Source organism: Leopardus geoffroyi, chromosome X (genome assembly GCF_018350155.1).
Source record: "Leopardus geoffroyi isolate Oge1 chromosome X, O.geoffroyi_Oge1_pat1.0, whole genome shotgun sequence".
Classification (NCBI taxonomy): domain Eukaryota; kingdom Metazoa; phylum Chordata; class Mammalia; order Carnivora; family Felidae; genus Leopardus; species Leopardus geoffroyi.
The window spans coordinates 26,862,808-26,890,300 of NC_059343.1; the positions used below are offsets into that span (position 1 = coordinate 26,862,808).

Below are 27,493 nucleotides of genomic sequence, written 5' to 3' on the forward strand. Positions count from 1 at the left end.
TGCGAAGTACACAGAAGGAGCATTCCCCTTACCCCCAAGCCCCCCGTGCTCCCGCGTGGTTATCTCATATTCCAGCAGGGAGCCAAAGAAAACGCCTGTTATTTCACCTTCAGAGGGTGGAGAGGAGAATCAAAAAGGGCACATTTGGGACTGAGGTGGTGAGGGGGGGTTTGGGGACAATGGACTAGGAATTAAAGCCTTCCACCAGCTCAGGGCCTTGAGGGGCAGCGGCAATTTACTCGTCCATCTAAACAACAATAAAAACCCGACCCCCAAAGCCTGCCCAGTCCATTCTCCTCAAAGGATTGGTGAGGATTCAGGACGGAATCCACGGGAACAACGGTCAAGTGTGACGGTCGGCGGCAACAGTAACAACATTACCCATAAACACAGTAGGCACAAATCGTAGGGAGAGGCTGCTGCAGGGTGGTGAAAGCAAACTCTGGCTGGTTACGGAAGCAGATGAGGAAAGGTGTGAGAACTAGACACATTAGGATTCACTCAGTGGACCACAGAAAGAAACGGATTTCTATGACCGTGGTGTCATACAGCTAATACGTTTCTTTAAAACCAGTATGAGAGGGGCGCCTGGGGGGATCAGTCGGTTGAGCGTCCGACTTCGGCTCAGGTCACGATCTCGCGGTCCGTGAGTTCGAGCCCCGCGTCGGACTCTGGGCTGCCGGCTCAGAGCCTGGAGCCTGCTTCCGATTCTGTGTCTCCCTCTCTCTCTGCCCCTCCCCCGCTCATGCTCTGCCTCTCTCTGTCTCAAAAATAAATAAACGTTAAAAACAAAATTTTTTTTTAAACCAGTATGAGAGCAGTAACAGCAATGACAAGGTCAGGGTACAGAGCACGGTAAGACTGGGAGGGAAGGTCATCAGACAAAAGATGTTTCTTTCTCTTAAAAAAAAAAAAAAAAACAAAAACTTAGTGCTTTATGCCTTTTTTCTAATTATAAACGTTCCAAGAAGAAAATTCGGAAAATACCATAGAGGAGAGAGAAGAAAATAAAATCCACCCGTTACCACTGTTAGTATCTTGAAGGACCTCCCCCCCGCCAAGTCTCACCAAAGACATTCCCAAACGCATGGAGACCGGCTAGTTAGGACACATTCAGTGAGTATGCGCCGACAGACTGAGTCTGAGATTGTGACAATGAGAAGACAGTGTTGCTATCGCCGGGACAGAGGCATGTGTTAGGGAAGAAAGGGGACATCCAGCAGAAGGAGGCAGCATGTGAAAGCACAGGGACAGGGCTCCTGATAAGGGCACAGCATGTGGAAGGTGGAGCTTCTGTTCAGTGACAGAGTCAGAGACTAGATCTTACTCATTCTTACCGCACACATGATAATTACACGACATGACCCGGCAGAAGCACTATCACTGCAGCGGCAATCACGTTACGATACATTAATGTATCCAATCAACGTGTCGTACGCCTTAAATTTACACCGTGTAACATGTCAAGTATATTTCGATTCAAAACGGAGCCAGGCCCTGCAGTGAGGGTGTTGGGGGCTGCAGCCACAGGCAGTATTGTGAGGCCCTGGGACAAGGATTCCAGTGGCCCTGATGCATGTCGGCTACTGGCCGACTTACATTCTGACCCTTACTCTCGACCCAAGCCACAATACACACAGAAGTGTGCGTGGCCGTATATATCAATGTGCGTGGGTGTGTGTGTGCGTGTGTTTCTCAACTACAATTTGAAGAGTTAACTGGGGACGCCCAGGTGGCTCAGTCGCTTAAGCATCTGGTTTTGGCTCAGGTCACGACTCTTGGTTTTGGCTCAGTTCACGATCTCCCAGTTCGTGGGATCGAACCTCGAGTCCGGCTCTGCGCTGACAATGCAGAGCCGGTTTGGGATTCGTTCTCTCTCCCTCTCTGACCCCCTCTCACACGCATGTTCGCACGTCTTTTCTCTCTCTCTCTCTCTCTCAAAATGATCAACGTTTTCTTTTAAATAAAGAGTAAGTGAAACTTGATTAAAGAGAAACCTGCTTAAGAAAAACAACTCAATCCGTTCCAAGTCTTGTAAGTGGATTTTTTAAAAAAATGAATCTAGGTTACCTGTGGCCATTGATATTCGCTTTTACTTGTGTCTACATTCTAGAGGCTAAAAAAAAAAAAATCTAGAGGTAGTGATGGTCTATTTACATTTTGGGAAGTCTGAGTATGAGGTGGAAAAATGCATTTATTTCCCCACATCTATGTTACATTTTTAGCTGCTGTGCCATCGCTTCATCAATGTGCCTGGTTAACTTTTAAACGATGTTCCAACTGCTTTAAACATCTAAATATTCACAATGTCCCCCCTAGGAGGCCTTCTGTGGTTTTATCCTAGTCTGTGGTCAAAGACCAGAGGCCTAACCCGGTTATCTGGTTATCTCTACAGCTAGTTCTCTTGTTCATGGGATTAGAATGGATTGAGAAATCCCATCAAAGAAAAACAGTGCTTAGCTTTTAAGAAAATCTAAAAAAAAAACCCCAGACAGTCACTGTGAATAACGTGATACTGCAAAGATCTCACTCCTTCAGTGCGGCTGGTGTTTCACCAAGAGGAGCGACCTTTGACGGACAGGCATCTGGTAACATGTATGCAAAGCCACAGAGGTCTAGCTTTGAGTCTGGTAATCCCATCCCGGAGAATTTATCTGAAGGGAAAAACTTCCATCAAGGAAAACAGCGGAATGCATAAAGATGTTCACCGCAGCATCACCGACCGTGGCGAAAATGCAAACCACCTCAATATCGGGGGAGTTCTTGGCCACTTGGGAGGAAGAAAAGGGTTTTGGGGGGCATTGACTGGGATGTGGAAGAGAAACGGGGCAGGATAAGAAAGCGAACGGACAAGCCACACGTTGCGCCGGGGACGGGACACCAGCAGGGCATAAGTCTCTGACCCTGTTACGGAGGGGGTCACCATTCAGGCCTTGGAATAGCAGAGGAACGTCCAAGCTACAAAAGGAAAACTTACAAAAAGAGAGTCATTTCAACCGCTGACCAACAGCCACTGAAAAGGAGGCTATGATGACAGAACCCAAGTGGGTTCAAAAAGCATCAAGGAAAAAATAAAAACAACAACAACAAAGTTTTAAATCAAGATAAAAAAGCTAAGGGACTGAAGACTCACCTACAAAAGTTACTTTCCTTCTTTAATTTTTAAACTGAGTTATTTTGAGGGAGAGAAAGAGAGAGAATGAATGTGAGCGGGGGAGGGGCCGAGAGCGAGAGCGAGCAAATCCCAAGCAGGCTCAGCACTGTCGGCGCAGGGCGCGATGCGGGTTGGAACTCACACACTGTTGAGATCATGACCTGAGCCGACATCCAAAGAGTCAGACGTTCAACCGCCCGAGCCACGGGGGCGCCCCGATTTTCTTGTTTACCAAGGATTTCTGTGGCTGGAGATGTTATTTCCTCCCTTGCTGAACCACCGCAGACTCTCTCCCCTCCCGGCACCTTAGTAACCAGGGGGGTCCCTGCTGGAGAGAGATTTTTTTTCTCCTCCCCCTGTACCCTCCTCTCTCTCAAAACCCAGAGTCCAGAAGCCACTGCCCACAGAGGTCTCAAGCACCCATCTCCTACCCACCTGCCTGCACAGGAGCTAACGCAACAAACTCGAGTTGCCCGTTTTTGTTTTCAATTTCTGAAACACAAAAAAGGAACCTGCGACTTAAGAAGGTAACTCACAAACTGGAAGCAGCTTCTGACACTCGGCTCGATGTTACTGCCCCCGAAGGATGCGACTTCACCCAACTGCCTCGGGATCTGGATAGAGTCGTGCAGGAGGAGGCCCAGCCTGCGCTGGTCACAAAATCCTGTGGAGCTTGCCACTTGCTTGAAAAGGTCTACGAATGGAAGACGAGAAGTTCAACAACCAAGAAGCAGCATCGAGCGGATGCTAGCAAAACCTCCCAACCCTGATCCCGGGACTCGTCATTAACAGGAGCCCATAATTCCACAGAGAGCCGTTCCTTCTAATTCGTGTGAATCCGGACATTTACTATTTTTATGGATCAAGTTAATCATCACTGTGTATATACAAAATGTGACAGCTTTTAAATAAGCTACGGCCCTGCGAGAAATGCAAGTTTACATACAGTTTTGACAACTGAATTTTTCCTAAGCCCAAACATAGTCCTCTGGGAGATATTTTATATATAAGATATAACCACTGTCAGAAAATAACTATCTTAGCAGAAAGAACCACGTAACTGGTCCAAAGCACCATCGCCTTTGGACATCAGAGATTCAAAAATGTACCCAAATTGGAACTTCTTTATGAAGTCCTAAGATCATGGAGTTTCTTGTATGTGTTCCCAAAGGAGGCTGTACGTATTGGTAAATTAGCGCCCATCACTCAATACGGTCAACGTTTTAATGGACGTCTATCTTTTTGGCTGAAGAACAATATCCCCCTTGAGGCCAGGGACCGTGTTAGGTCAGCCATGTGCCACAAGCATCACGGAATGAGTGACCAAACCCGATGCCTGCAACGTATGTTCTGTTCTCAGCAATAAGATCATTTTCATCAGACCCGGTATTCAGAGAAAAGCTGCCAACAAAAGCAAATACAAGGAAGCCTTTCCTTTTCATGAAGCACATGTGAAACTCTAAGTAATGGAATATTTTAACCAGGTATCAAAGATAGCACACACAGCCTTTTACCATCTCTCCAATACACACGGATTTTTTTTTTCAAAATTACGACTTATTTTCACATATCCCACTTTAAAGTTAGTATTTTTGCTTCCGCAGCCTTAAAATATGTTCCCTCTTAGTTATCTGAAACACAGGCTCAAAGCACCCTTTGGGATTACGTCGTGCCATTGCTCTACCACTGATAAGGTTAGATCTTAAACTAACCTGTAAGTAACTCCGCTGTTTAAAGGGGGAAAACCCATAGACATACTCTACTGTATCCAAAATACCTTTTTAAAATGGTTAATGAAAGCCGTTGGGCTATTTTTCTTTGGATCGGGGGATAAAAAAACCCGAAGCGGAACTACATAAAAGTGAGAGCTAAAAGGGCTTGTGTATTTTTTGTGGCTTCCTCCTGGGGCGAAATGAGTGGTTTTGGAGAAATTCAATCTCTTTTATCTCCTGCCCATCCTTAAACTAGCACATCTCATCCCTGCGTGGCTAGGCCTTAGGGGAAAAGACGAACGGCAGGACGGGCTCGGTTTGCTTAACATTCCCACCATAAAGACTTCTTACAAGCATATAAAGGGCAAAAACCAAGTACAGTCTCTCACAGTGGGAACGGATGGTTGTTTAGTCACCGCGACCATTTTTTCTCCTCTAGCATTTGCTTTTAATTTGGATGCACCAGATTTAAGCCGAAGAACCCAAGAGCTAACCAGAAGGAAATTCTATGAGGTGATATTTACCCCGTAAGAAACGGCACACTATCAGTGTCTCAAGTAATAAAATGGAAGTCACGTCACAGATCTGGAGACGTCTGTACAACGTGCCGTGAGATGATTATAAAATAAACAGTGTTTCTTGAACACGAATGCCAGAGAGCACTCTTTACATAAGAATCCAAAGCGTCAGCAAGTGGACAGGTTAAACCTTCACATTCTTTTTTGTGACTCCGGCGAAGGGGTTAGGAAATCAGACTGTATCCTCTAGGAACATGTGTTTTATTCGGACACAGTCAACGTAATGGAAAATCATACATTGGACGGGAGAAGTTAATCCTCATTCTCTATTGAAATACCTGCAATGGAATGTGTGACAGGGAAGGGCACAAATCAACGCTGGGGACTCTCAAAGCAGTTCTACATCTCATGGGAGGAACCTACTGTCAAATAAGAACACTAGTCATTCCCCCTCTAAAACTGGGGTAATTAGACAACGTTAATAAAAGAGGAGAGTTAATACACATGACTTACATCTGTACTTGTCTTCCAAATGCGCTTTACACAGAGAAATGATGCCAGTCTTAAAAGACAGGACCCGGATCCTCCCGGTTCGTCCCCTATTACGAATAATCAGACCAAAAAAGAAAACAAACAAAAAAAAAAACCCATTACCGACACATTACTAGACGGTAAACACTTCTTAAGAAAAAAAGCCTTGGACGTGGGAACTCGAGTCACCACGGTTTTAGGAACCCAATCGTCTTGGTAAGATTTGCTGACAGCTTTTCGGTTCATCATCTCTTTCTCTTCGTTATCTTCCTTACCTGTTCGGCTGATGGCCTAGAATGCAATGGAAACCTGACCACTTTGACCAAAGAACGATGACCAAGTTTGCAATTCTTAAAAGCCGTTACTTGAATTGTAACAGTGGCTCTACATAAAAAGGATAAAAAAAATGTTCCTTCTATTCAATGGAGAGTCACCTGGGTTTAGGTTGGTCAGTGGAAGAATTCCTACTGCGTGCTTAAGTTATTTTGGCCACGGAACCACGTTGCCTGTGGTGGTTACGAAAGCCAAAGAAATACCAGCAACTGACTTGCTGTGCTCTCTTGAACACTCTTAGATTTGGATCAGACTGCCCGTCGTTGAGAAGAAAATCGCTCACGTCAGGCCACGTGACACATAATACGAAATATGTACGTTTATCTCCCTAAGAAAAATACAATATCCTCTGTTAGAGAACAATCAAATGTATGATCTTAAAGAGCCATTTTAAAAACAACCTACCGCTGGATCAATGTTTGAAATATATTTACACTTTCGTTTTACATATAAAGCTGAAATAAAGCATTCCACATGACAAACTTAAAATGGTTCATTTTATCCACGGGGGAAAAAATGATCCCGAACAATGAAAAATTTCTCCTTCTGTAGAAAATGATTTTCAATAATTGGCACCTTTTATTTTGTTACGGAAAGAAAGTAAACCTTGGATGGTGGTTAAAAAGAGAAGGAGAGAGGGACTGTGGCGTAATTCTCCCATCTAGCACTGCAAAACCACAAAGGACAGGTCCCAACTGGGGTGATTTCTGGCGAACAATATGCTCAACTTTTCACTGGTATAGCTGCCTAAAACCCTTGGCCGAAGAGAAATCCGGGAACTTAAGGCGTTAACACAATTACCATGCTTGAAGATTTTCTCCTTGTGCCCCTCTTTAAAAAAGGCAAATCAAAGTTTTAATGAATAAACTTCATGGACTCTAACTCAGGTCTTCAAGCGGTTAAAACTGTCCCCAAGTAATTCTGAGGCAGGTGGAAGGGACCGTATATACACTCAGAATCCATTCATATGTCATCTACAAAGAACACGGTACCAAAATAAACGTGCGGGAACAACTGAGTACGAACCCTTATCAGAGCCAAATTTAAGTGTAATCCACAATCGAAAGCCAGTATGTTCAAGGGCTCGGTAAATAATTATCAGAATTACACAGCCAGATGGTCTTGGAATTCAAAAAGCACTACCTTATCACAACGACAAAGAAAGAGGTGTACGTCTTAATCACAGAAGTGGCAAAAATCTACGACAAAGGCAAAAGGCAAAATAGTTGATATGCAACTCCTTTCAGAAAGCCTTCCCCGATTTCCAACTGGGGAATATGTTCTTGTTTGCATGTGAAATGAGGCATGTAATCACTGGGAGGTCCAAGAAGAATTCGGTCAAAATGAAGACCAATTCTGCCGGCTGCCTTCGTCAATTGTCTTCATTAAGCTCAAGACAAAAACTAGAACCGGGGATACCTCATGTGGGCAATCCGAAGCAAAAAGAAAACCGAGTCCTCTCTAAGAGAAGGATCAACTGGAGATGCCAAATGGAAACCTGGGACAGCGTTATAAGGCCTCCTCAGTTTGAGGAGCCCCGTTTGCTCCATGAAGGGCTCGCTCTCATTTTTTTTGGCTCATCAATTCACAACGTTCTGCAAAAACCTCCGGGGTGTGAGCGAACACTATTCCGATCTGGTGACAGGTGCGTCAGCGTCTCCAGGAGCACATCCATTTCTGCCAGTGAGTGGGAACCGCTCCCGAAGTGGATGGAAGAATTCAAATTACACGGGCAAGAAAAGGCTACACACTGACTCATTCTACTATTTGAAAAATGAGTGTCTCCGGGTTTTGTTTGTTTTCTGAGAGCCACGCACATTCTAGCTCTTACGTCCCAGTTCATCAAAATATGTTTCAGCTTCAACAAATGCAAACCTGACGTATCACAGGGACAGCATTAGGTCACGGGGCTTCATGAACCTTTCATCCCGAGGACAGGATTTCCAGACTGGGGCCCCTGTTGTGATGCTAATTACAGTGGCCATACGTACGTGTCATAGACGTTCAGCAGCCAATTGAGACACATATCCACGCAGAGAGGGACGTTGACCAGATTGTTGTGCTCTTGTTCCAGGCGATCATAGATAGTGGTCAGACAATTTATGACCTGCAGGATGTCCATGGGCTGGTCATTTTGCTTGAGGTTGTGCTGGTCCAAGGCATCGCATGCAGCTGACAGGCTCAAGAGATCCACTGCAAAAGCCACATAAAATCACAAGTGATTCCGAGGGGGAAGTCCTCCTTTTTCCCTTTCCTTTGAAAATCCTGTTCAGGTTATTTCGCACCCTTGAGCGAACACCTAACCTGAACCGTACCCTCTTTCCAAATGGCTTATCTCCACCCCGCCCAGCTCGAAGTTTGATGACTGGAGTAGTGGTGATCTGAGGTTATTATGGTCGAATCTCACTGGCACCGGGGGAAGAATGTGGGTAGGGAAAGTTTCCGTTCCTGAAGTATGGGGGTACTGGAGAGTTAAGGGGACCTAGAGTGTTCTATGGGAACAGAGGCGTTTGCACATTCTGTATAAGAAAGAATCTGTGGTTTACTAGAGATTTCGAAAGAGTTCCTGACAATACTGTTTCGGATTTGTATTACAGAAGGTCGGTTTGATTAATCTGTATGGTTAGGGTTGTGTAAACTCTATTTCCAGCTACACATTTATAATCATTAAGCGATTTTTGCCTTGAAATATCGGTCACCTCACAATCTGTCTGCTACTTTAGTATTAGGTGAAAAAAATCATCAACTTGACTAAACTTTTCAAAGGGAGAACTAAGTGTACAATCTCTTCAGCTTTTCGACCCGAGGCTCACTTCTTTCTTTCACCTTCAAATTCTATTTTACAGTATCTTTTCAAGTCCTCTAAGAACTTCATAAGATGGGGGGCTGGGGGGGGGGGTGCGGTTTCCCTTGGTCAGAAGTGGTATTTAGTCCTATGCTGAAAGACGAGAATTTAACGAAAGAGAAACCTCAACCTTGTCCAGCATCAGCGCAGCGCAAGCTTTCCTCCCAAGTGTCACGGGAAGATGCCTTGCAAACAATCGACGGTAATTAAGTACATCTCTCGCCCATCTAGGGGGAGGGGGCAATACAACTGTAAATGTAACTGCAGATAAACATAGACCATCCCAGTCAGTAAAGAGCTTGCCCAGGGCTCCGTGGACGCATATTTAAGGGCCCGAGGGCATTTTACTAGCTATTTGTGGGCAGTGCTAATTAAATGTTAAGGAAAACAAACTGGGGTTAAAATCCTCCGTAGGGTCATACCCTACGTGGTGTGCGTTTTTCTCTGTTATGAAGGAAAAGCAGTAACCTCTGGAGTTTCCCTGGAAGCGAGAAAGAGGCCTGGCAGAAGAAGCAGGAGGGGATTTTCTCTTCCTTCGCAGTCAGTAAAGCTCTGGGCTCCCAAGCAGTCGGCCTCCCGGGCCAGGGACTAGCCCTCACCCTGACAAAGCAAAGGCCCGGCTCCTTTTGTGTTAAAGTACTCTCGAGATAAAGAAATGACCTCTTTACGTGGAAGCCGAGGCCTGATTTAAAGTGGCAGAAAAGAACATAACTCGATTTGAGAGGGAGGCAGGTAGGAAAAAGAAGCAAGAATTAAAAAACTAATAGCCCAAGCAGGCAGGAGGCCCCGAGGAGGGAAGGCCCAGCGGGCGACACCGCAAGGGAGACTAGAGAGAGGGACAGAGAGCAAAGACTCCAGCTTTCATCCTCTCTCCTGCATGCTGGACTTCCTCAGAGGGCAAATGCCAACAGGCCAGGGAGCGAGAACACTGAGAGAGGCAGCTCACCGTTTCCATGAGCGACAGAGAAGAACGGATTTCTTCCAAACACCGATATTCTCAGCAGGATTCCCTGTCAACTGAAGGAAGCTCTGGGTGGTTTGGAGTTTTTCTACTATTTTCTTGTGACTCTGCCTTAATCATTATAAATGTTTTGCCTTCTACCCAAGGATACACGAACTAACAGGTGGGAACCGTGAGACTCCTTTTGGTATCAAGCGTCTAATTTCCTCGCGCGACGGAAGCCAACGGACCAGTAGCAAAACTGCATGAATTTCTTTTCACCGAGTCTCCTCTCATCTCTGTACAGGTGAGTGGGTAACACATAGAACAGAAACTCTGGAGTATAAATAGCTCCAGAGGGGAGCAAGGCAATTGCTCTGAAATAACAGGAGGAGAGATGACATAGTTGGAGAAATACTGTGTGGTGAGCTCTGCTGAAACCAGATGTGGCTCAACATGAGAACGATCCATCACAGAAGACCAGAGAACACATCTCCGCCAAACAAACACATCCAAAAGAACGCCACTTTCATGGGACGTTTTTTTCCAAGGCTTCTATTTAGGTATCCATAGCCAAGGCTACGGGCTTGACAAGAGGTGAGAAAATCGATAGGGACAATTTAACTGCCACACAGACAGGCACTTAGGTGTTCAAAACGACCGCCTTCAAGAATACACGGAGATTATTCGATGAGACATTAAACATAATGACCGACTGTTTCTAGAAGCCTCAAAAAACAACCGGCAGACACAATTCTGTGAAACTACTCTTTTACCTCAAACTAGGAATTTCCATTGGGGGATGAATACATGTACCTTTTAACTAGGGAATGGATTTTAAACCTGTATAAAAACCCAAGTATGTGCTAATACACCCACTCTTTCAAAAATTATTTGTACAGTACAGGATGCTATAGGTTTTGACACCGCTGAGGAAAAAGGGACCATGTGGGGTTGAGAGAGGGTGGTGGGGACAGGACCAGCTCTCCGGGACCCTCTCTGCCCTGTAGGAAAAGCAGAAAACGAAGCAGGGGTAGGGGTGAGGGGGGCCTAAGCACTGGATCCCATTAATGGTTCCTGAGGCTCTGGTTGTGACGAATTGCCCTTTCAACATTCTAGGTTCAATACCTCTAGTCCTTTCTAAAAAATTTTTTTTTCAATGTTTATTTATTTTTGGGACACAGAGAGACAGAGCATGAACGGGGGAGGGGCAGAGAGAGAGGGAGACACAGAATCGGAAACAGGCTCCAGGCTCTGAGCCATCAGCCCAGAGCCCGACGTGGGGCTCGAACTCACGGACCGCGAGATCGTGACCTGGCCGAAGTCGGACGCTTAACCGACTGCGCCACCCAGGCGCCCCATCTAGTCCTCTCTACAGATGCCACAAGTGAGGAGCTGAAGGCCAGATTTTTTTTTTTTTTTTTTTTTTTTTTTTTTTTGCCTTTTACTGAACCACAGGCTCAGAAAACTAGAAAGCACCTTTAGAATCGTTCTGCAGTTGAGAAAACGGAGATCAGAGATCAGAAGACTTGCTCTGGGTATGATAGCAGGACACACGGAGGGACATATGGAAGAACTCAGGAGCGCCTGGGTGGCTCAGTTGGTTAAGTGACTTCAGCTCATGATCACGGTCGTGAGATGGAGCCCTGTATTGGGATTCTCTCCGCGCTTTCTCCGCTTGCGCACTCCCCCTCCCCCGCCTCAAAATAAATAAATACACATATAAAAAAGAGAAAGCAGAAAGGTAGGTTGCAGGAGGGGCCCGTTTAGACTTTACAGAAAAAGGAAACCATCCCACATTCTCTACCAGTGAGAACAATGGGAGGAAAAAGAAACCCGAGAAAGTTGGTTACAGTAAGTCCCACGGTGCCCACATTACCCCCAGCTCATTCCACGGGTCGCCCCTGACACTCTGTGCTAGTGTATAAACCATCGTGTAACCTAACTTGCGCCCTTCTAGAAGCAGCTGACGCTTCGGGCTCAAGGACTCTGCAAGCACATCGCTGCCCAGCAAGAGAGTCACTGCGCTTTGATGTGGTTATCTGTGCTGTGAGGGTTAATTTCAGAGGCCCTGGCATTGGCATGTTTTTTTGTTGTTGTTCTGCTCAAAGAGCGACACGATGCAGAGCCTTGATCAAAGCAATGAAAAGAAGCGCCTTACTGCGTGGACGTGCAGCCATGGGTTACACGTCATCGTTACGGTTCATTGCTCGACGTCACCCTGACCATTTTTATCTGGTTTGGGGACTGGCTATGTGGGAAGAATAGGCTCCGATTACCAGAAGGCTTCGCGAAACCCTGTGTGAGATTCCACTACGCGCTCCCTGGTTTCCCAAGTGGTCTGAGCGCACAGGGGTGGTTCTCGATGCAAGAGACAAAGGGCGTCCCGGTACCACCTTTACAGACAGGGCACCTAGAGCTCGCACCTGGCCTCCCCGGGGCCCTCTGCTGTGAGGCAGCCTGTGGTTTTGATGCATATCCTGCATGTTGCAGCCTTTTCCAGTGGTGAACTGTAAATTCTGAAGCCCTGTCATGTGGGTTCCGTGAGTCTGCTGAGCAACTGAGCCCCAAATGCCACTCCCAGCGCAATCAGCGTCAGAAGTCAGATTGTTTAGAAGACCCCTCCCACTGACCCTTAGCTCAAACTATGCTACAGGATTACTGAAAAAGAAAAAAAAAAAACAAAAACAAAAGATGATTGTGAAAAAAAGGGACGAAAACGAACTGTTGATGATGGTGGCCAAGCTACCCTTGATGGCAAGCAGCACCGGCTTTGAAACTGGCTACCGACGTTAGAACTTTCCAGTGCAATCTAGACATGACAGAACCTGAACCTCAGGAGCTCACAGAAGGGATCAGAGAAGAGCTCAAGGCCACAGCAGGTCTGCTCCAGATTCGCTTCCTTGGAAGCATTAGCAAAGCTCAAGGAAGTTCAGAACCGCCTTCCAGTGAGCTTCACTCTCACTGGCCTGCAGGTGGAGACGTAACCACAGGAACGTGGGCAACGCGCACTTTGATAAATGGGCTACACCCGTGAGACCACTGGCACTTAAAAAGATAATTCAAGTGGGGAACACCCACAGGTATTCCCTAATTCACCACATTTTCTTTTTCTAATTTTTTTTTTTCAACGTTTATTTATTTTTGGGACAGAGAGAGACAGAGCATGAACAGGGAAGGGGCAGAGAGAGAGGGAGACACAGGATCGGAAACAGGCTCCAGGCTCTGAGCCATCAGCCCAGAGCCCGACGCGGGGCTCGAACTCACGGACCGTGAGATCGTGACCTGGCTGAAGCCGGACGCTTCACCGACTGCGCCACCCAGGCGCCCCCACATTTTCTTTTTCAATGCCATCCCTAGCAGTCCCTTAACTGGGGCTACAATTAAGGGTCTCAAAGGCTGATAAATTCTGCAAGAGGATATTATGGCTATTCCTTGGAACGTTGAGTGTAAGAATTGCACGGGGACTGACAGAAGGGATCACTCCTTCCCCACCCCTCAACTAATTGGGGCTGACTGTCACAAATGTTCCGTTGCCTAGAAACAGGGTAACCCCCTCTCTCTGTACTCATCCACTCTGGCCCTTTACCACTGGGAAGAGATTGAAGGGGCAGCCCGGGCGCGCCTTATCTTGCTACACACGGACTAGCCCAACACGGACTAGCCAAGCGGCTGAACCCAAGGGACATACACCGTGTGGGGGTGGAAGGTCTGGACTAAAATTAATGATGCTGAAGAAAGGGCACGCTGGGGCCGAGAGGAACAAAGCCACACCGTGGGTGTTAAAAAGGGAAAATCTAACATAATGTTGGTGCCTAGAAAGAGGCTTAAAATACGCTCCCTTAGGTATGAGTCAACTCTCTAAAGAATCTGGAGTGGGAAAAAAAAAAAAAGTCAAGAAGTGAACAGGACAGCTGGCCAATCTATCGAACACCCTGGATTCTGACTGCGACCATGAGTCTACGGAGCACTATTAAAATGGCTATGTCTTGTGGTTCTCATTTCACAGGACACATCTGTTATTAAAGACCTGTGTTGAAAAGTGTCCTAGGGGAATATTTACCCAGTCAAATCTGGGGAACACTGATTTATAATAACCTGAAAGAACACTGTGTGGTCATTGCGATGGTAAAGGTTTAATTAAGAGAGGTATTTGCGGGGCGCCTGGGTGGCGCCGTCGGTGAAGCGTCCGACTTCAGCCAGGTCACGATCTCGCGGTCCGTGAGTTCGAGCCCCGCGTCGGGCTCTGGGCTGATGGCTCAGAGCCTGGAGCCTGTTTCCGATTCTGTGTCTCCCTCTCTCTCTGCCCCTCCCCCGTTCATGCTCTGTCTCTCTCTGTCCCAAAAATAAAAACGTTGAAGAAAAAAAAAAAAAAAAAAAAGAAAGGTATTTGCTCTATGGTAGAAGGTTTGTATGCTCCGTGTCTCATCTGTCACAATATTACTTGTAAAAAACAATAGCTATTTGACCCATCATTATGTGAGAAAAGCCACAGTCGGGCAGAGGGACACTCTGATCACTGAGGAATATTAGTTTAAATTGATGGGCCTGCTTCCCTGTGATGAAAAGCCAGGAATCTGAGGTGGACAGTAATAGAGATGTCTGGGACATATGCCCACCAACATCTGTTTAGGAGTGACCACTATTCGTACGATGTTAGCCTGGGTGACTCGGTATTTTTTGCATCTTGCATTCACTTCCTACTTAGAGTACAGATGTCAGTACACGATGACAACAATGGACCAAAGAGCATGGGACCACATGAAATAAGAGAGAATGAAAGGAGAATTAGGAACTGGGCAAGGAATACCCAGCCAGAGACAATCTGCTTGGAATGGGAAAAGAACGGATGGAAAAGACCTCCCAGTGCGAAGAGAGTACTTGGTGGGCACACAGATCCAGAAGGAAGGGGAAGGATGGCCAGCCTACTGATACCACGAACGGAAACGAAACCACCCTCAGCACCACCACTCGGGCCAACCACTCTTCCCCTAGCATGCACCTCACAGGTATCGGAACACGCTGAATAGGACTATGGTATCTCCCCTGTGAGCGAGGGAAGAGAGAGAGAGAGAGGGAGAGAGAGAGGGGAGTCCTGTTACAGGAGCCCTCTTTGGGGGCCCCGGGATCTGTGAAACCACGTAGGCGGAGAAAATGAGCTTGGCTCCAGTCCTCAAGATGGTTTTGAATCCTGAAATAACAGAGACCTGGCCTCTAACCCATGTGGATAAGGATGGGTAAGCTACGCTCTCATGGATGCCGGGAGTCTTTGTTAGCAACTGAACCCTGTCGCAGGCCACCCAGGGTGCCCTCTCCAAAGGTGAGGCGCATCCACCAAGAAGGAAGCAAAATCGTTCACCTGCTTCATCGTGGTGAGGCTCAGTCTGGCAGCTGTGACTTGATTCAGACAACTCCAGGCTGTACAAAATCTCTCCACTATGTGATTCAGTTGCCGAACAGAAGCAAATTGTTCTCGATTTCTTGTTTGCAGAATATTTGTCGCATTTACCAACTGCAGTATATTTAGCCTTATGGTCTGGGCTCTCTCCAACCCACCCCACGCTAATCAACTAATACGTGTGCTTTGTGAAGCGCCTTGTTTTCTTTCTGCTCTTAGAAGTTGGCTATATTTTTAATTTTAGAAGCCACACACCTAACGGATGTCACGAGAACAGAAGACTGAGAAGAAGCTTAGATGATCTTCTTCCGAACTTTCCGGGGGGTGGGGGCGGGTATTGGCCGTATGAACCAGCTTATAAATCCCTCTTCCCAAGATTTTCTCTTTGTCTCTGCTTTTCCTTCGAGTTTAATTTTCATTCACAGCGCGTCGAAAGGCACTATGGAGTCATGCAACATTAAACCGATTACAAACTGGGGACACTATACGCCGATGGTGAAGCTCCCAACTTAAACAGCAAATGCTAGTATGGTGGATGCAAGTGTGTTATTCGGGTTTCTGCAATATTGGCGCTTTGATAATAAAGTGAAAAAACATAAAAGACCCAGTGCTTTGATGGAGGTAGCACTGCCTATTTCCTAAGGTATCAGTAATTCCAACTCTTCACTGGCATCAGGAGACCCCTGAGATAACACCATTAATTTTCATTAAAGCAAAAGTTGGCAGACGCGACCTCTGGCTGGAAAAGCTAGCCAGGACAAGTTTTATTTGCCTGTTCCACAGACAGCAGCCCTTTCTCATGGCTTTCCAGGCACAGAGATGACAGCACAGTAGGAAGATAAACCTAAGCAAACAGCGAGTGAAGAGGAAATTCCTAAATCATCTACTGAACAGTCAGTTAAGTACTGTGACCACAGAGGTTTTCAATAGGGAAGGGAGAGGCACTCTCTTCATTCTATAGTCCTACCAAACGTGGAACCCTCCAGCCACGTAGGAGAATCCAGCAATTAACTGAGATAAATACACCCTCGTTGGGCTATCCCGCAACCTTTTTCAAAGAGGACAAAAGTCGTGCTCAGAAAGGACAGGCTGAGAGTTTCAAATCTGTTTACAAGTGGAAAGTCCACATCCAACACGCGGAGCTTAACTTCACTACGAGGCTATAACCTCAAGCGGCTGGACTTTTTTCTAGTATCAAATTCCCCCACTTTCCCAACATTTATTGGAAATTTTGACATATGTTGAAGTGACAGAAAATGAGACATATTTGTGAAGAGAATCATGATTTAACAGGAGAAGCGCAGACTGTCTAAATCCGAGGTACAAAGCAACGTTACGGAAAGAGACGGTCAGTATGAGGTTTCCCATCTCGCCTATTTTGGGGCCTTTTCAGAGTGTGACTTTTAGGACCTCCCAGAAATATAGTATATACTATAAAACCTTTAGAGTAACAGGTTCATAATTACCCCTTTACCAATGGAAAGCATTACCTCTTTCCAGCTATGGTACATTAACAGGTCCCAGAGGAAATCCCAGGCCTGGGGAGCCCTTTAAAAACCACTTAAACTCGGCAGCTATGTAGCTGAAAAGTGACAGCTTCAGACTATAAGCTACAAGGAAACGGAAGCGTCAATTTACTTCTGTTCATGCATCCATTCCATGAAAAAACATCTTGAATCGTACTGTGTGCCAGGCTTCGTGCTAAGCACCGGAGAGGCCCAGATCAAGAGGAACACAGACGCTCTCCTGCCAGGGGAATTCACTTCTGGGACAGTTCTTCCTCATCTCTGGGGACCAAGCCACATGCCAGCGACGCTCCTGGACCGCCTGCTAGAGCCTCTGCAGACCCCAGGGTCAGGCGCCTTCATTTCTGAAGACTCAGCAGCCCAGGTTCACAGCTCTCTCTTCCCCAGTCCTGGCCCCCCTCCGGAAGACCCCAACATGGGCGGAGCTGACGTGTCGGCCCTTCTCGCCTCGCCTCCCTGCGTTCCTGTTTCATCTTCATGCAAGTTCACATCTACTCCACCCACTCAGGCGGTCACAGCCTGGACCTAGTCACCTGGACTTGTTCCACAGTGTTTAGCTATGCTCCTCTCCGACCACGGCCTCTCGGCCTTCCAGGGACTTCCACACCAGCTCTTCCTCGAGCTCCCCCAACGCTCAGCCTCTTGATCCTTCTCCCTCCCGATGACCAGCTTGCACGTGAATTCACAGCTCCTCTGCCCCAACGTGGCCTCGACAGACATCCCTTCAACCACTGAATCGTTCTTTTGCCCAAATCCTCACTGCTCTTGCCCAGCTGTCCTCTGCCCACCTGGGCTGGACCCACCCGGCCCCCGAGTACGGAGCGAGCCCGGACAAAGGCCACAGCCGTGCAGACGGGTACCGGGGCAGAACACTGAGCAGACCGGGCTCCTAATTCGGCTCCCCATCGCAGCAGAGAAGTCGGTCTTCCCGCAGAAAACAAACCTCTACGTGGCTTCCCACAGCTTCCCCCCGCTGGGTCTCCTTAGCTACCCGGGCCTGCACAGATCCCTTCCTCGCCGCCCCCCATTACAGCAGCAGAGAGGTGCCCATTCCTTCTCTTGGATCCCACGTTACCTCCCCTAGGCTCCCAGAACTCCCATTGTTTCTTATCTCATCCTCGCCTCTCCTCCTCAGTGGACTCGGGGGCACCCGGGTGGCTCAACTGGTTAAGCCTCCAACTCTTGACCTCGCTCCGGTCATGATCTCGTAGTTTGTGAGATCGAGCTCCACGCTGGGCTCCGCATGGACCGTGCAGAGCCTCCTGGGGACTCTCTCGCCCTCTCTCTCTCGCTCTCAAAATAAATACATATGTAACTAGACTCAAGTGTCTCTCAACTTCTCAGTACGCCCACTTCATGTACTCTGTCCGGACCAGCTAACTACCACCCCTCGTCCTATCTCCTTCAAAGTAAGCGTCTCCAAGAACTGGCCATGACAACCATCTTTTCGTCCCCTTTGCACGTACTTTTGAGACCACTTCACCACCTCCCCCCACGCTTCTAACAACCTCCCTGGAGCAACCGACTCCTTGTTGCAAAATCCACGGGGCACTCGTGCCAACTCCGTGCTGGCCTCCCGTCGACATCTGCCCCCCAGGAGCCGGCCACTTCTTTCCTCCACACCACACACGGCCCTCTCACTCTTGGGATCTTCCTTCTCCCCCACGGGCCTCTCCTCTGCAGTTCCCTCTGCACACTGTTCGTCCCCTGTTGTAAATACTCTTTTCTTCTCCGTCTACACACTCTCCCTAAACATCTACAGGCTGACGAGTCCTAAATATTATTTGTCTATTTCTGCCGAGTAGCACAGCTTTACCCCCACCCCCTTCACCGGGCAGGGCCACCGTTCGCCCAAGCAAGCACCTCGTAGCTTCCTTGGGTCCCCTTCACCCACCTGGTTAAGTACGTCACGAAGGCCTGTCACGTTCACCTCTTAAGTATTTCTCCATTGTCTCCACTTCTCTCCGTTACTCCAGCATCCATTCAGGCCACCATGTTGCCAGTGTAAAAATTTTTTTTTTTTATTTACGTTTTTATTTATTTTTGAGAGCGTGAGCAGGGGAGGGGCAGAGAGACAGGGAGACACAGAATCCAAAGCAGGTTCCAGGCTCCGAGCTGTCAGCCCAGAGCCCCACTCGGGGCTCAAACTCACAGACCGTGAGATCATGACCTGAGCTGAAGTCGGACGCTTAACCGACTGAGCGCCCCAGGCGCCCCAGACCACGTTGCCAGTTTAAATTTTTTTTTTTTTTTTCAACGTTTATTTATTTTTGGGACAGAGAGAGACAGAGCATGAACGGGGGAGGGGCAGAGAGAGAGGCAGACACACAGAATCGGAAACAGGCTCCAGGCTCTGAGCCATCAGCCCAGAGCCCGACGCGGGGCTCGAACTCCCGGACCGCGAGATCGTGACCTGGCTGAAGTCGGACGCTTAACCGACTGCGCCACCCAGGCGCCCCCCCACGTTGCCAGTTTAGAGCACCACAACCGCTCACCCAGTCTCTCTGGTCAGGTGCACAACCCGCTCGGTCAACCCATACTCGACTGCACAGGCACAATGACCTTTCTAAATGAAAATCCCACCATGTCATCCCCTTGCGTGGCTCCCCATTGACCTCTAAGCTCTACCTAAGTTTCAAAAGCCTTTCACCATCTGCCCCCCACCTGTGTCTCCGGCCAAATGTTTCACCACAGCCCCTTCTTGGGACTCTACGCTTCAGCCAGGCTCCAGTGTATTCAGTTCCTGAATACAGCAGCACACGCTACTCCTTCCAACTCGAACACTCCTAGAGCAAGCGGGACTAATCCTTCTGGACTCACAGAGCTTAGCCACCATTTCCTCAAGCAAAAGCTCACCCCCACAACTAGCTGTTCTCATAGTACCCCTAGTCTACTGTCACATAACTAAACAGAGGACTTTGAAACTGTCTCTTCACTATCCCTCAAGGTGCCCATCAAGTGTGCAACGAGAAACGGGACCGCGGGGTTTTGTTTTGTTTTTTTCTTTTACCAGTTGTGCCCCTTCTCGGCGATCTTCTATTCATTCGCCTATGTCTCCAGCCTCTCGTGGACCCCCTGGGTCTCCCTCATGAGGCTACGAGTGCCATCCAGGTAGGGCCTGTGCCTGTCTCTCCCATGGTTCTATCATCAGTGCATACGGGCCCTCAAACAATATATTCTACCTCACCTTGATGACAGCGGAGAGGTGTAAAGAAACTACGAGACGAAGACACCGAGCCGTACGTCATGCCACGATTTCCCCACGGACGTGGGATACTCAGCAGAAGCAGAGAAACTAGCCCGTCGTCTGTGCTTTTACCATCCCATCATTCATCGGAACATTAGCAGTCAAGCTAGTAATCTACTCACACCTACAAAACGCGGCAGGGCTAATGCAGCTATTGACTTCTACTACGACATACCGTTTAGAAGAAGGAGAAACAAAGGCAGAAGAGGGAGAGAGATTTCAAGGTTCGGAAAGGTAACCCTGGATGCCAGTGTCACTAGCTGGGACCAAAACGTACAAATACCTCGTCCAATCAAGGAACGGTGACACAGGAGAGACTCTAGACAATATCACAAAGCACTCTAGGGGCACATTAGGCCACAGACACCTTACTAAAGGGAAATCTATGTTGCAGCTGGACGTGTGATAGCTATTTCTCCCCCTCTGCAAGTGAAAATACCCCTGGTCCCACTTTTTTTTTTTTTTTTTAAAGCCAAGACGAATGTCAAGTGTTCCAAGCACTGGTTAATACTCACAGCAAAGGGCCTTCTGCAGTCTTCGGAGTTTCATGGCCGTCCTATAAGCTGAGAACCTGACATTATTCAGGTCCGCTGGGGAAAAAAGAGACAAAAGAGAGAGCATTTTGTTATTTCATCAGAAAGCACAAAAGCTCCCAATGTTTCGGAAACAACAACAGTAACACAGAGAAAAAAACCTTTTGTATATCCCCCAAATTTAAAAATTCTATCGCGGTGCCTGGGTGGCTCAGTCGGTTAAGCGTCCAACTTTGACCATGATCTCTTGTGGTTGGGGGGGTACAAGTTGGGCTCTGTGCGGAGAGCTGAGAGCCTGGAGCCTGCTTCTGATTCTGTGTCTCCCTCTCTCTCTGCCCCTCCCCTGCTCACACATTGAATAATGTGTTTACTGAATAAAAACATTGAAAAAACATTTTTAAAACTTCTGTCAATGCGAGAAAAGCAAAAAAAAACCCCGAAAATGTCTTTTTGCTGTCTGACAATCAGGAAAGCTAAGTTCTGTGAAGGACTCCAGTGGCAGAGCCCGCAGGGCATTCATTCACGTAGTCCTTATTCCTAAAAGGGAACAGACACACAGGGAGTCTTTTTCTTCTAGACTATAACCTCGGTTCTATTGGAGTGGATCTTGGCTACACAATTAAAAGAGAACAAGCAATCTATTTTTGAAATAGCTGTTAGAACTTAGCAAACAATCAAGGGCAATGCAATACTTTTTTGAGTTTTTTTTTTTTTTTTCTTTAGAAGTGTATCGGGGTGCCTGGGTGGCTCAGTCAGTTGAGTGTCCGATTTGGGCTCAGGTCATGATCTCACGGCTCGTGGGTTCGAGCCCCACATCGGGCTCTGTGCTGACAGCTCAGAGCCTGGAGCCTGCTTCGGATTCTGCATCTCCCTCTCTCTCTCACTCCCCCTCCCCTGCTCATGCTATCTCTGTCTCTCAAAAATAAATAAATATTAAAAAATTTTTTTTAAGTATAGGTGACTTTGCACGGTAATAATTAAAACAATATTTCATTAATGACCATACAGGAGACCTTCTAAAAAAGATAGAAGTTTAAGACAAAGATCTCAGGTAAATGAAAAGCATGTTGGTAGAATTTAAAAATCACAGTGGGAGAGCTTCAGGCTTGAAAGAATGAATACTGGGTTTATTTATATGATGATTTTTTTGTCCAAGTTTTTATCTGAATTCCAGTTAGTTAACAAACAGCGCGAGATCAGTTTCCGGTGCGGAACATGGTGATTCATCGCTCATATACACCACCCAGGGCCCTTCACAGCAAGTGCCCTGCTTAATCCCCATCACCCATTTAATATCATACTTTCTTCTGATGATCAAAGTTACACACGCTCACTGTGGACAACTTGGACATTAAAGAAAAATTTACAGTCACGTAAGCAAATCACCGATAATCCCCTTACCCAAAGAGATGCACTGTTAACCTTTCGAGAATTTCTTAGTGTGTGTGAGTTTGAGATGCGCTTTCCAAGAGAACTGGGACTAAAGTAAGCATTTAGTTTATACTCTGAGGAGCCATCATCCTAATAGTCAGCACAGGTTAACATCTCAGTGATGGAGTCCGACAGTCTATCAGGCCCAACTCACCTTCCCCCCCAGCAGCAGGCTTTACTCAGACAATGCCCTTACTCAAGGGTGTGCAAGCCTTGCAATAAACTGGGCTGTACCTCTTTGCTACCATTTCTGTGTAGGTATGTTTCAGGAACCCAGTTCCAAAAGGCTCCTTGAAGACAAGGACTCTCTCTCCGACTTCTGTCATCTCTCCCAGGGACTAAATATACAACTGTTTTCTGAAAAAGCAGGTCTCCTGCAGCTAGTGAACTGTTGACAGAATGGAGGAACAAACGAACACAAGAATGAAGGAAGGAAAAAAAAACAAAAACAGACAATCGAGTGGCACCCGTGACACCAAATCTACTTGGGGGGTTAGGAGAGGGAAATAATGTAATGCACCCCCGAGTCGCCTGGGTCAACGTTATCAGCTTCACGGCCTTTGCAGAGACCAAACGGAAAAACCTGAATTGACATGAGGGAGAAGAAAAAGAATGTCCGTAATTTACTTTAGAATATTCGGCAGACGGGGCGCCTGGGTGGTTCAGTCGGTTGGGCGTCCGACTTTGGCTCGGGTTAGGAGCTCACGGTTCGTGAGTGTGAGCCCCGCGTCGGGCTCTGGGCTGACAGCTCAGAGCCTGGAGCCCGCTTCGGATTCTGAGACTCCCCCTCTCATGCTCTGTCTCTCAGTAAAATAAAACATTTAAAAAAAAAAAAGATGCTTAAAATATTTAGCATAAATATCAACACGAATGACAGTAGGCTATCCAGGATACGTATATGTACACGTATCCAGGATACATATATGTATACGTATCCAGGATACGTATGCTGGCGAGGATACGGAGCGAGTGGACCTCTTCAGACGCTGCTGGTGGGAATGGAAGACAGTTCAACCACCTCGGGAAACCGGTTGAGTAGTTTCCTATGAAATTGAACACACATCTCTCTTATGACCCAGATATTCCACTCCTGGAGATTTACCGAAAAGAAAGAAAAGCATGTCCACAAAAAGATGTGTACATGCATGTCCACGGCAGTAGCTTTAACCACAGTAGCTAAAATCCTGGCAACAAAGCAACAGGAGAGCGAATAAAGAGACTGTGGCATAGTCCTGCAGTGCGCCGAGTTGAAAGAAAACCCTCACGTGGCCAGGGCAGCATGACGTACGTATGTGTTAGCTTACGCTACGACGCAGAGGCACTCAGCCGTCTGAGTCAGGAATGCACACTCTAGGGGTGGGTGGCTAGCAATTCATCAAAAAGCCTCACCCCGGAGGTGGCCACTCCAAGTACTGCAGCTATATTTAGCTCCTATCACACCGGGGGATTCATTAATTATCCAAATTAACGCTAGACAGGTCTGCGCTGGTGACGTTAGCGGTTTGCGAAACACGAGGACCGCTGGAAAAGGTTTCGAAACGCTGGCCGCCCTTCCATTCTCGGGCTCTGAGAAGAATCTAGCAGGCTCTCCACCCAGAGAAAGGGTGCCCTAGGCCGGATTCCAAAAGGTCCACCTGCCGGTCACTGAATTGCTGGTGGCTCGAATTCCATCGGTCAACAGAAGCCGGCTGCCCGGAGCAGGGGTTCTCCAACTTGAGCCCGCGGGAGGGCGGCTTTCAAAGTATACCACTTCCCGGGGCCCGGCTCCCAGATTTTCTTACTCTGTAGATCCGGGGAGGGACTGACAGTACGCATCCCTAACAACTTTCCAGGAGATTCTGACGCTGCTGGTCCCAGGACCACACTTGGAGACCCGCTGTGTCCGAGGGCTGTGGCCAGGCACGGCGAGGCTCTCTCGCCGAGCACGCAAAAAGGCAGGGCTGGGACTTCACGGTGCCTTTTGCATACGCTTTAGTGAGACTGGTTTCCGCCCCGTGGCTAAGCGATGTTCTTTTGTGACAGAGCCTGTTCGGAGACGTGCCTTCGTTATGAACTGGCAGGTAGGTCCTAGTTATCCAAAGCGTCATTCGAGGGTCAACAGCACGACCCGGAGCTTGTCAGAAATGCAGAATCTTTGGCCCCACCCAGATCCACGAATCAGAATCAACCGTGGAACAAGATCCCCAGGTGATTACTCTAATTGTACATTTTAATGACATCTATTGTTTGGTGTTAAAGGTCAAGTATGTGTTGTCTTTTGTTTTTCCTTTCTCAAGTTCCACTCTGCGGACTTTTGGGAGGGTCTTCGATGACAACTATGACCGGACTTTTGGGAGGGTCTTCGATGACAACTATGACCGATGAACCCAACAATTCCCCCCTGGGATCTATCTGTGGGTCTCTTGTTTATGATGAACACCAGTAAAAAGTACTCAATGTATTAAAAGCGTCTAAACGCGTTCTCCCTCAAAGGCGATTGGTACAGATTCCCTCTCTTCCAAGTGAATTCACTTTTCTCTCCAAAGCTTGTTCTCTGCTCAGGACAACTTGATTCACCTAGGCCCCCCCTTCTGCCCTTCGTGATCTCTCTCTGCTTACCTTTTTGGGTGGTCTCAGCCAACTCACGTCTTGGGGCACTAAGCCACAAGACGCTCATTCCTGGCCTCCCCTCGACAAGGGTGTAACGCGAGCAGCGAGATCACGCTTTCCCCACACGTGGCGGCACAGAGTTCCTTCACACGCTCGTGAACGAGCCTCTTTGGCTCTTTTGTAAAATAAGCCACATGGAAACACGGGGACGCCCTTCTTGTCAAGTACACACTCCTCCTCCTGTACCACCATCCCGTAGCACTTTCCAAGGAACAGGCCTCCAACTCCAAATTTCCTTTCATTCACTGACTTACGCACAAGCGTGGGGCGTCGACTGCGTCGATCAAACGTCTGAGCAGAAGGCAGTGGCGAAACTTCCTCTTGCTTTTCTCTTCCTTCCTAAGCCTCCTGTCCGACTGCCCCTGGACTCATCGGCCTAGCCTACCATCTTCCTTCTTTCCTAAAACACATCCTTCTCCCACGACCAATCTTCTTGGTTCCATTCAGAATTCAGAACAAATGATCTAAAGGAGGTCAGACACTTCAGCCATGTTTCACGGTTTATTTCAAGAACTGGCAAATTCCCCCAGAAGCGACATCCAAGCAGGAGGGGCAAGGGTGATCTGATTCTTTCAGGGTGCGGTTCACGACGGAATACTCTCTGAGACAGGGCTCTGGGACATTCCTCCTCTAGCAACTCTCTCAGCGTCCCCAAAGCAGTTCGCACTTTGTTCCCTTCCACATCCTTCTGACTATGGCATTCTGCCTCCACAGTTTATCCTCTCCGACACCCTTTCGGCGGACCCCCCCACCCACTGCCCTTCTGCCACCAGGTTTCAAGGCACCGTAGTCCAACCTCACCCTGGTGCTCAGACAGTGATCTGGAAACATCAGAAGAAAGCAGCTACGGAAAACATCTAGGTTTCATCATAACGCAACAGAAGGCATACAAATGTTTATCTAGTAACCAGCACTGAACTACACCAGAGCTCTGGTGCCCTGAAAGCTCTACTCGAGAGAGATAACCATCTGTGTTGTTTGAGTCTGCCCGTGTTGCTAGGAATCTGCAGGACCGCTCCCTCTGGCTTACAGCTGGAGGCGTTGAGTCTCCAGCCTTGGGAAGGCACGTAGGATGCACGCAGAAACCTCAAGACGTGGGACAGCTGCGGACCACGCGACACGGTCCCGGGCTGAGGCTCGAGCTGACCTGGTAGCTGAAGTATGCATGCCCGATAAACCTAAACTCCCCCCCCCGCCCCGCCTTCCCCACCCCTGTCCCCCGCGGGAGGGAGGCTGGCCTCCCCTTTCCCCGGGAGCTGCCTTTCCAGGACTTGGATCCAAGTTGTAATGAGCTCACCAGCGCTCAGTAACCGGAACTCAAGAGGAGTGAGACTATCCAAGAAACGAGTTACACAATGTTTCCATGGCAGCTGGTAGAAAGCACACTTCAGAAGGATAAAAACGCTGAACTGAACATTCCTCTTCATGACTTGAATTATTTTATCCAGGGCTGGTGCTGGCCTAAAAATAGAGAAATCTAGAAACTGACGGAAGAAGGGCAAATATCAAACTATCTACCTTCTCAAGTTCAATCACCAGCTACTGAAGGGACGGCCCATTTACAGCTTTTATTTTGAGGCACAAAACAAGTAACGGGGCGGGGGGGGGGTTGCCCCTTTGTTTAGCCTTGGAATTCCTCTGGACTTTGGTAAATATTTCTGTTGTAAGATTTTTACTTCCAGTTCAGGGGAAGGTGGATGGTACAAGGTGTCAAATGCCAGAAAAGAGGAACGACAGCTCAAGTCAGAAATCTACACACATTGGACAACGGTCTTGCAAAAATAGTGCACACCACCTCAGCATTTAAAGTCAAGGGAAAACTTGGAAAATATTCTAAGAAATAAGCCATCAGGCCCTTTCATTTCCGTTTCTTGTTTTGCATTTTTCATTTCAGCTTTACAGCTGGTTTCTGCCGTTCGATCATGCTTCAAAAGTCCTGCTATCTCTGACTGAACGGAGGTCTAGGATTTAAAACAAGGACTATTCCAGTCTGGCTTTCCAATGGCCTGGAAATGAGACTTGGGAAAAAAAAAAAATGGGACTTTTTGGTAAAGGCTCAAAGTTTTAGTGTGTTTATCTATTAGGTAGGAAGAATGATAATGACCTCATAAAATTAATGAGTGGAAAGAGCTGGATGGCCAAAGATTATTCCAACAGATAAATTAGTGCTGTGGTCTTTGTGTCTTCCTACCAACTCGGTTTCCCCGAAGAAACGTAATCCAACTCATTCAGGGGACCACGAGTGAAGCATACAATTTGGAGGCAGTATGATCATTTTTGGTACAGTTCCGGCCTGAATGTTTGGCATGCAGAACGAAGTAAACGAATACTGCGTATCTATTTGCATCATTTTCCAAAGAAGCCAAAACAAGGCAGTCTCGCCCGCCCGGCACCCCTTCTCCTACAGGAAGGTGGCGCATATTTAAATGGACTTGGGGCGTCGGGGTGGCTCAGTCGGTTGGGGAAATCAACCGACTTTGGCTCAGGTCATGATCTCACGGCTTGAGATCGAGCGCCGCGTCGGGCTCTGTGCTGACAGCTCGGAGCCTGGAGCCTGCTTCGGACTCTGTGTCTCCCTCCCTCTCTGACCCTCGCCCGTTCATGCTCTCTTTCTGTCTCATAAACATCAAAAAATAAATAAATACAAATAAATAAATAAAATAAATGGACTCAAGT

General features: G+C 47.6%; 1 protein-coding gene across 13 annotated transcripts in view; it reads right to left on the reverse strand.

The window, feature by feature from the left end:
- Positions 1 to 27,493, reverse strand: part of DMD (dystrophin) — a 2,127,700-nt gene that overhangs the window by 88,373 nt on the left and 2,011,834 nt on the right. For all 13 annotated transcript variants that reach the window (XM_045472664.1, XM_045472669.1, XM_045472671.1 and 10 more), the window contains 4 exons: positions 20,720 to 20,794; positions 8,240 to 8,441; positions 5,898 to 5,983; positions 3,691 to 3,848 (listed from right to left, as the gene is read on the reverse strand). In XM_045472664.1, coding sequence (XP_045328620.1) covers positions 3,691 to 3,848; positions 5,898 to 5,983; positions 8,240 to 8,441; positions 20,720 to 20,794 — 521 coding nt within the window. The remainder of the gene's footprint in view (positions 1 to 3,690; positions 3,849 to 5,897; positions 5,984 to 8,239; positions 8,442 to 20,719; positions 20,795 to 27,493) is intronic.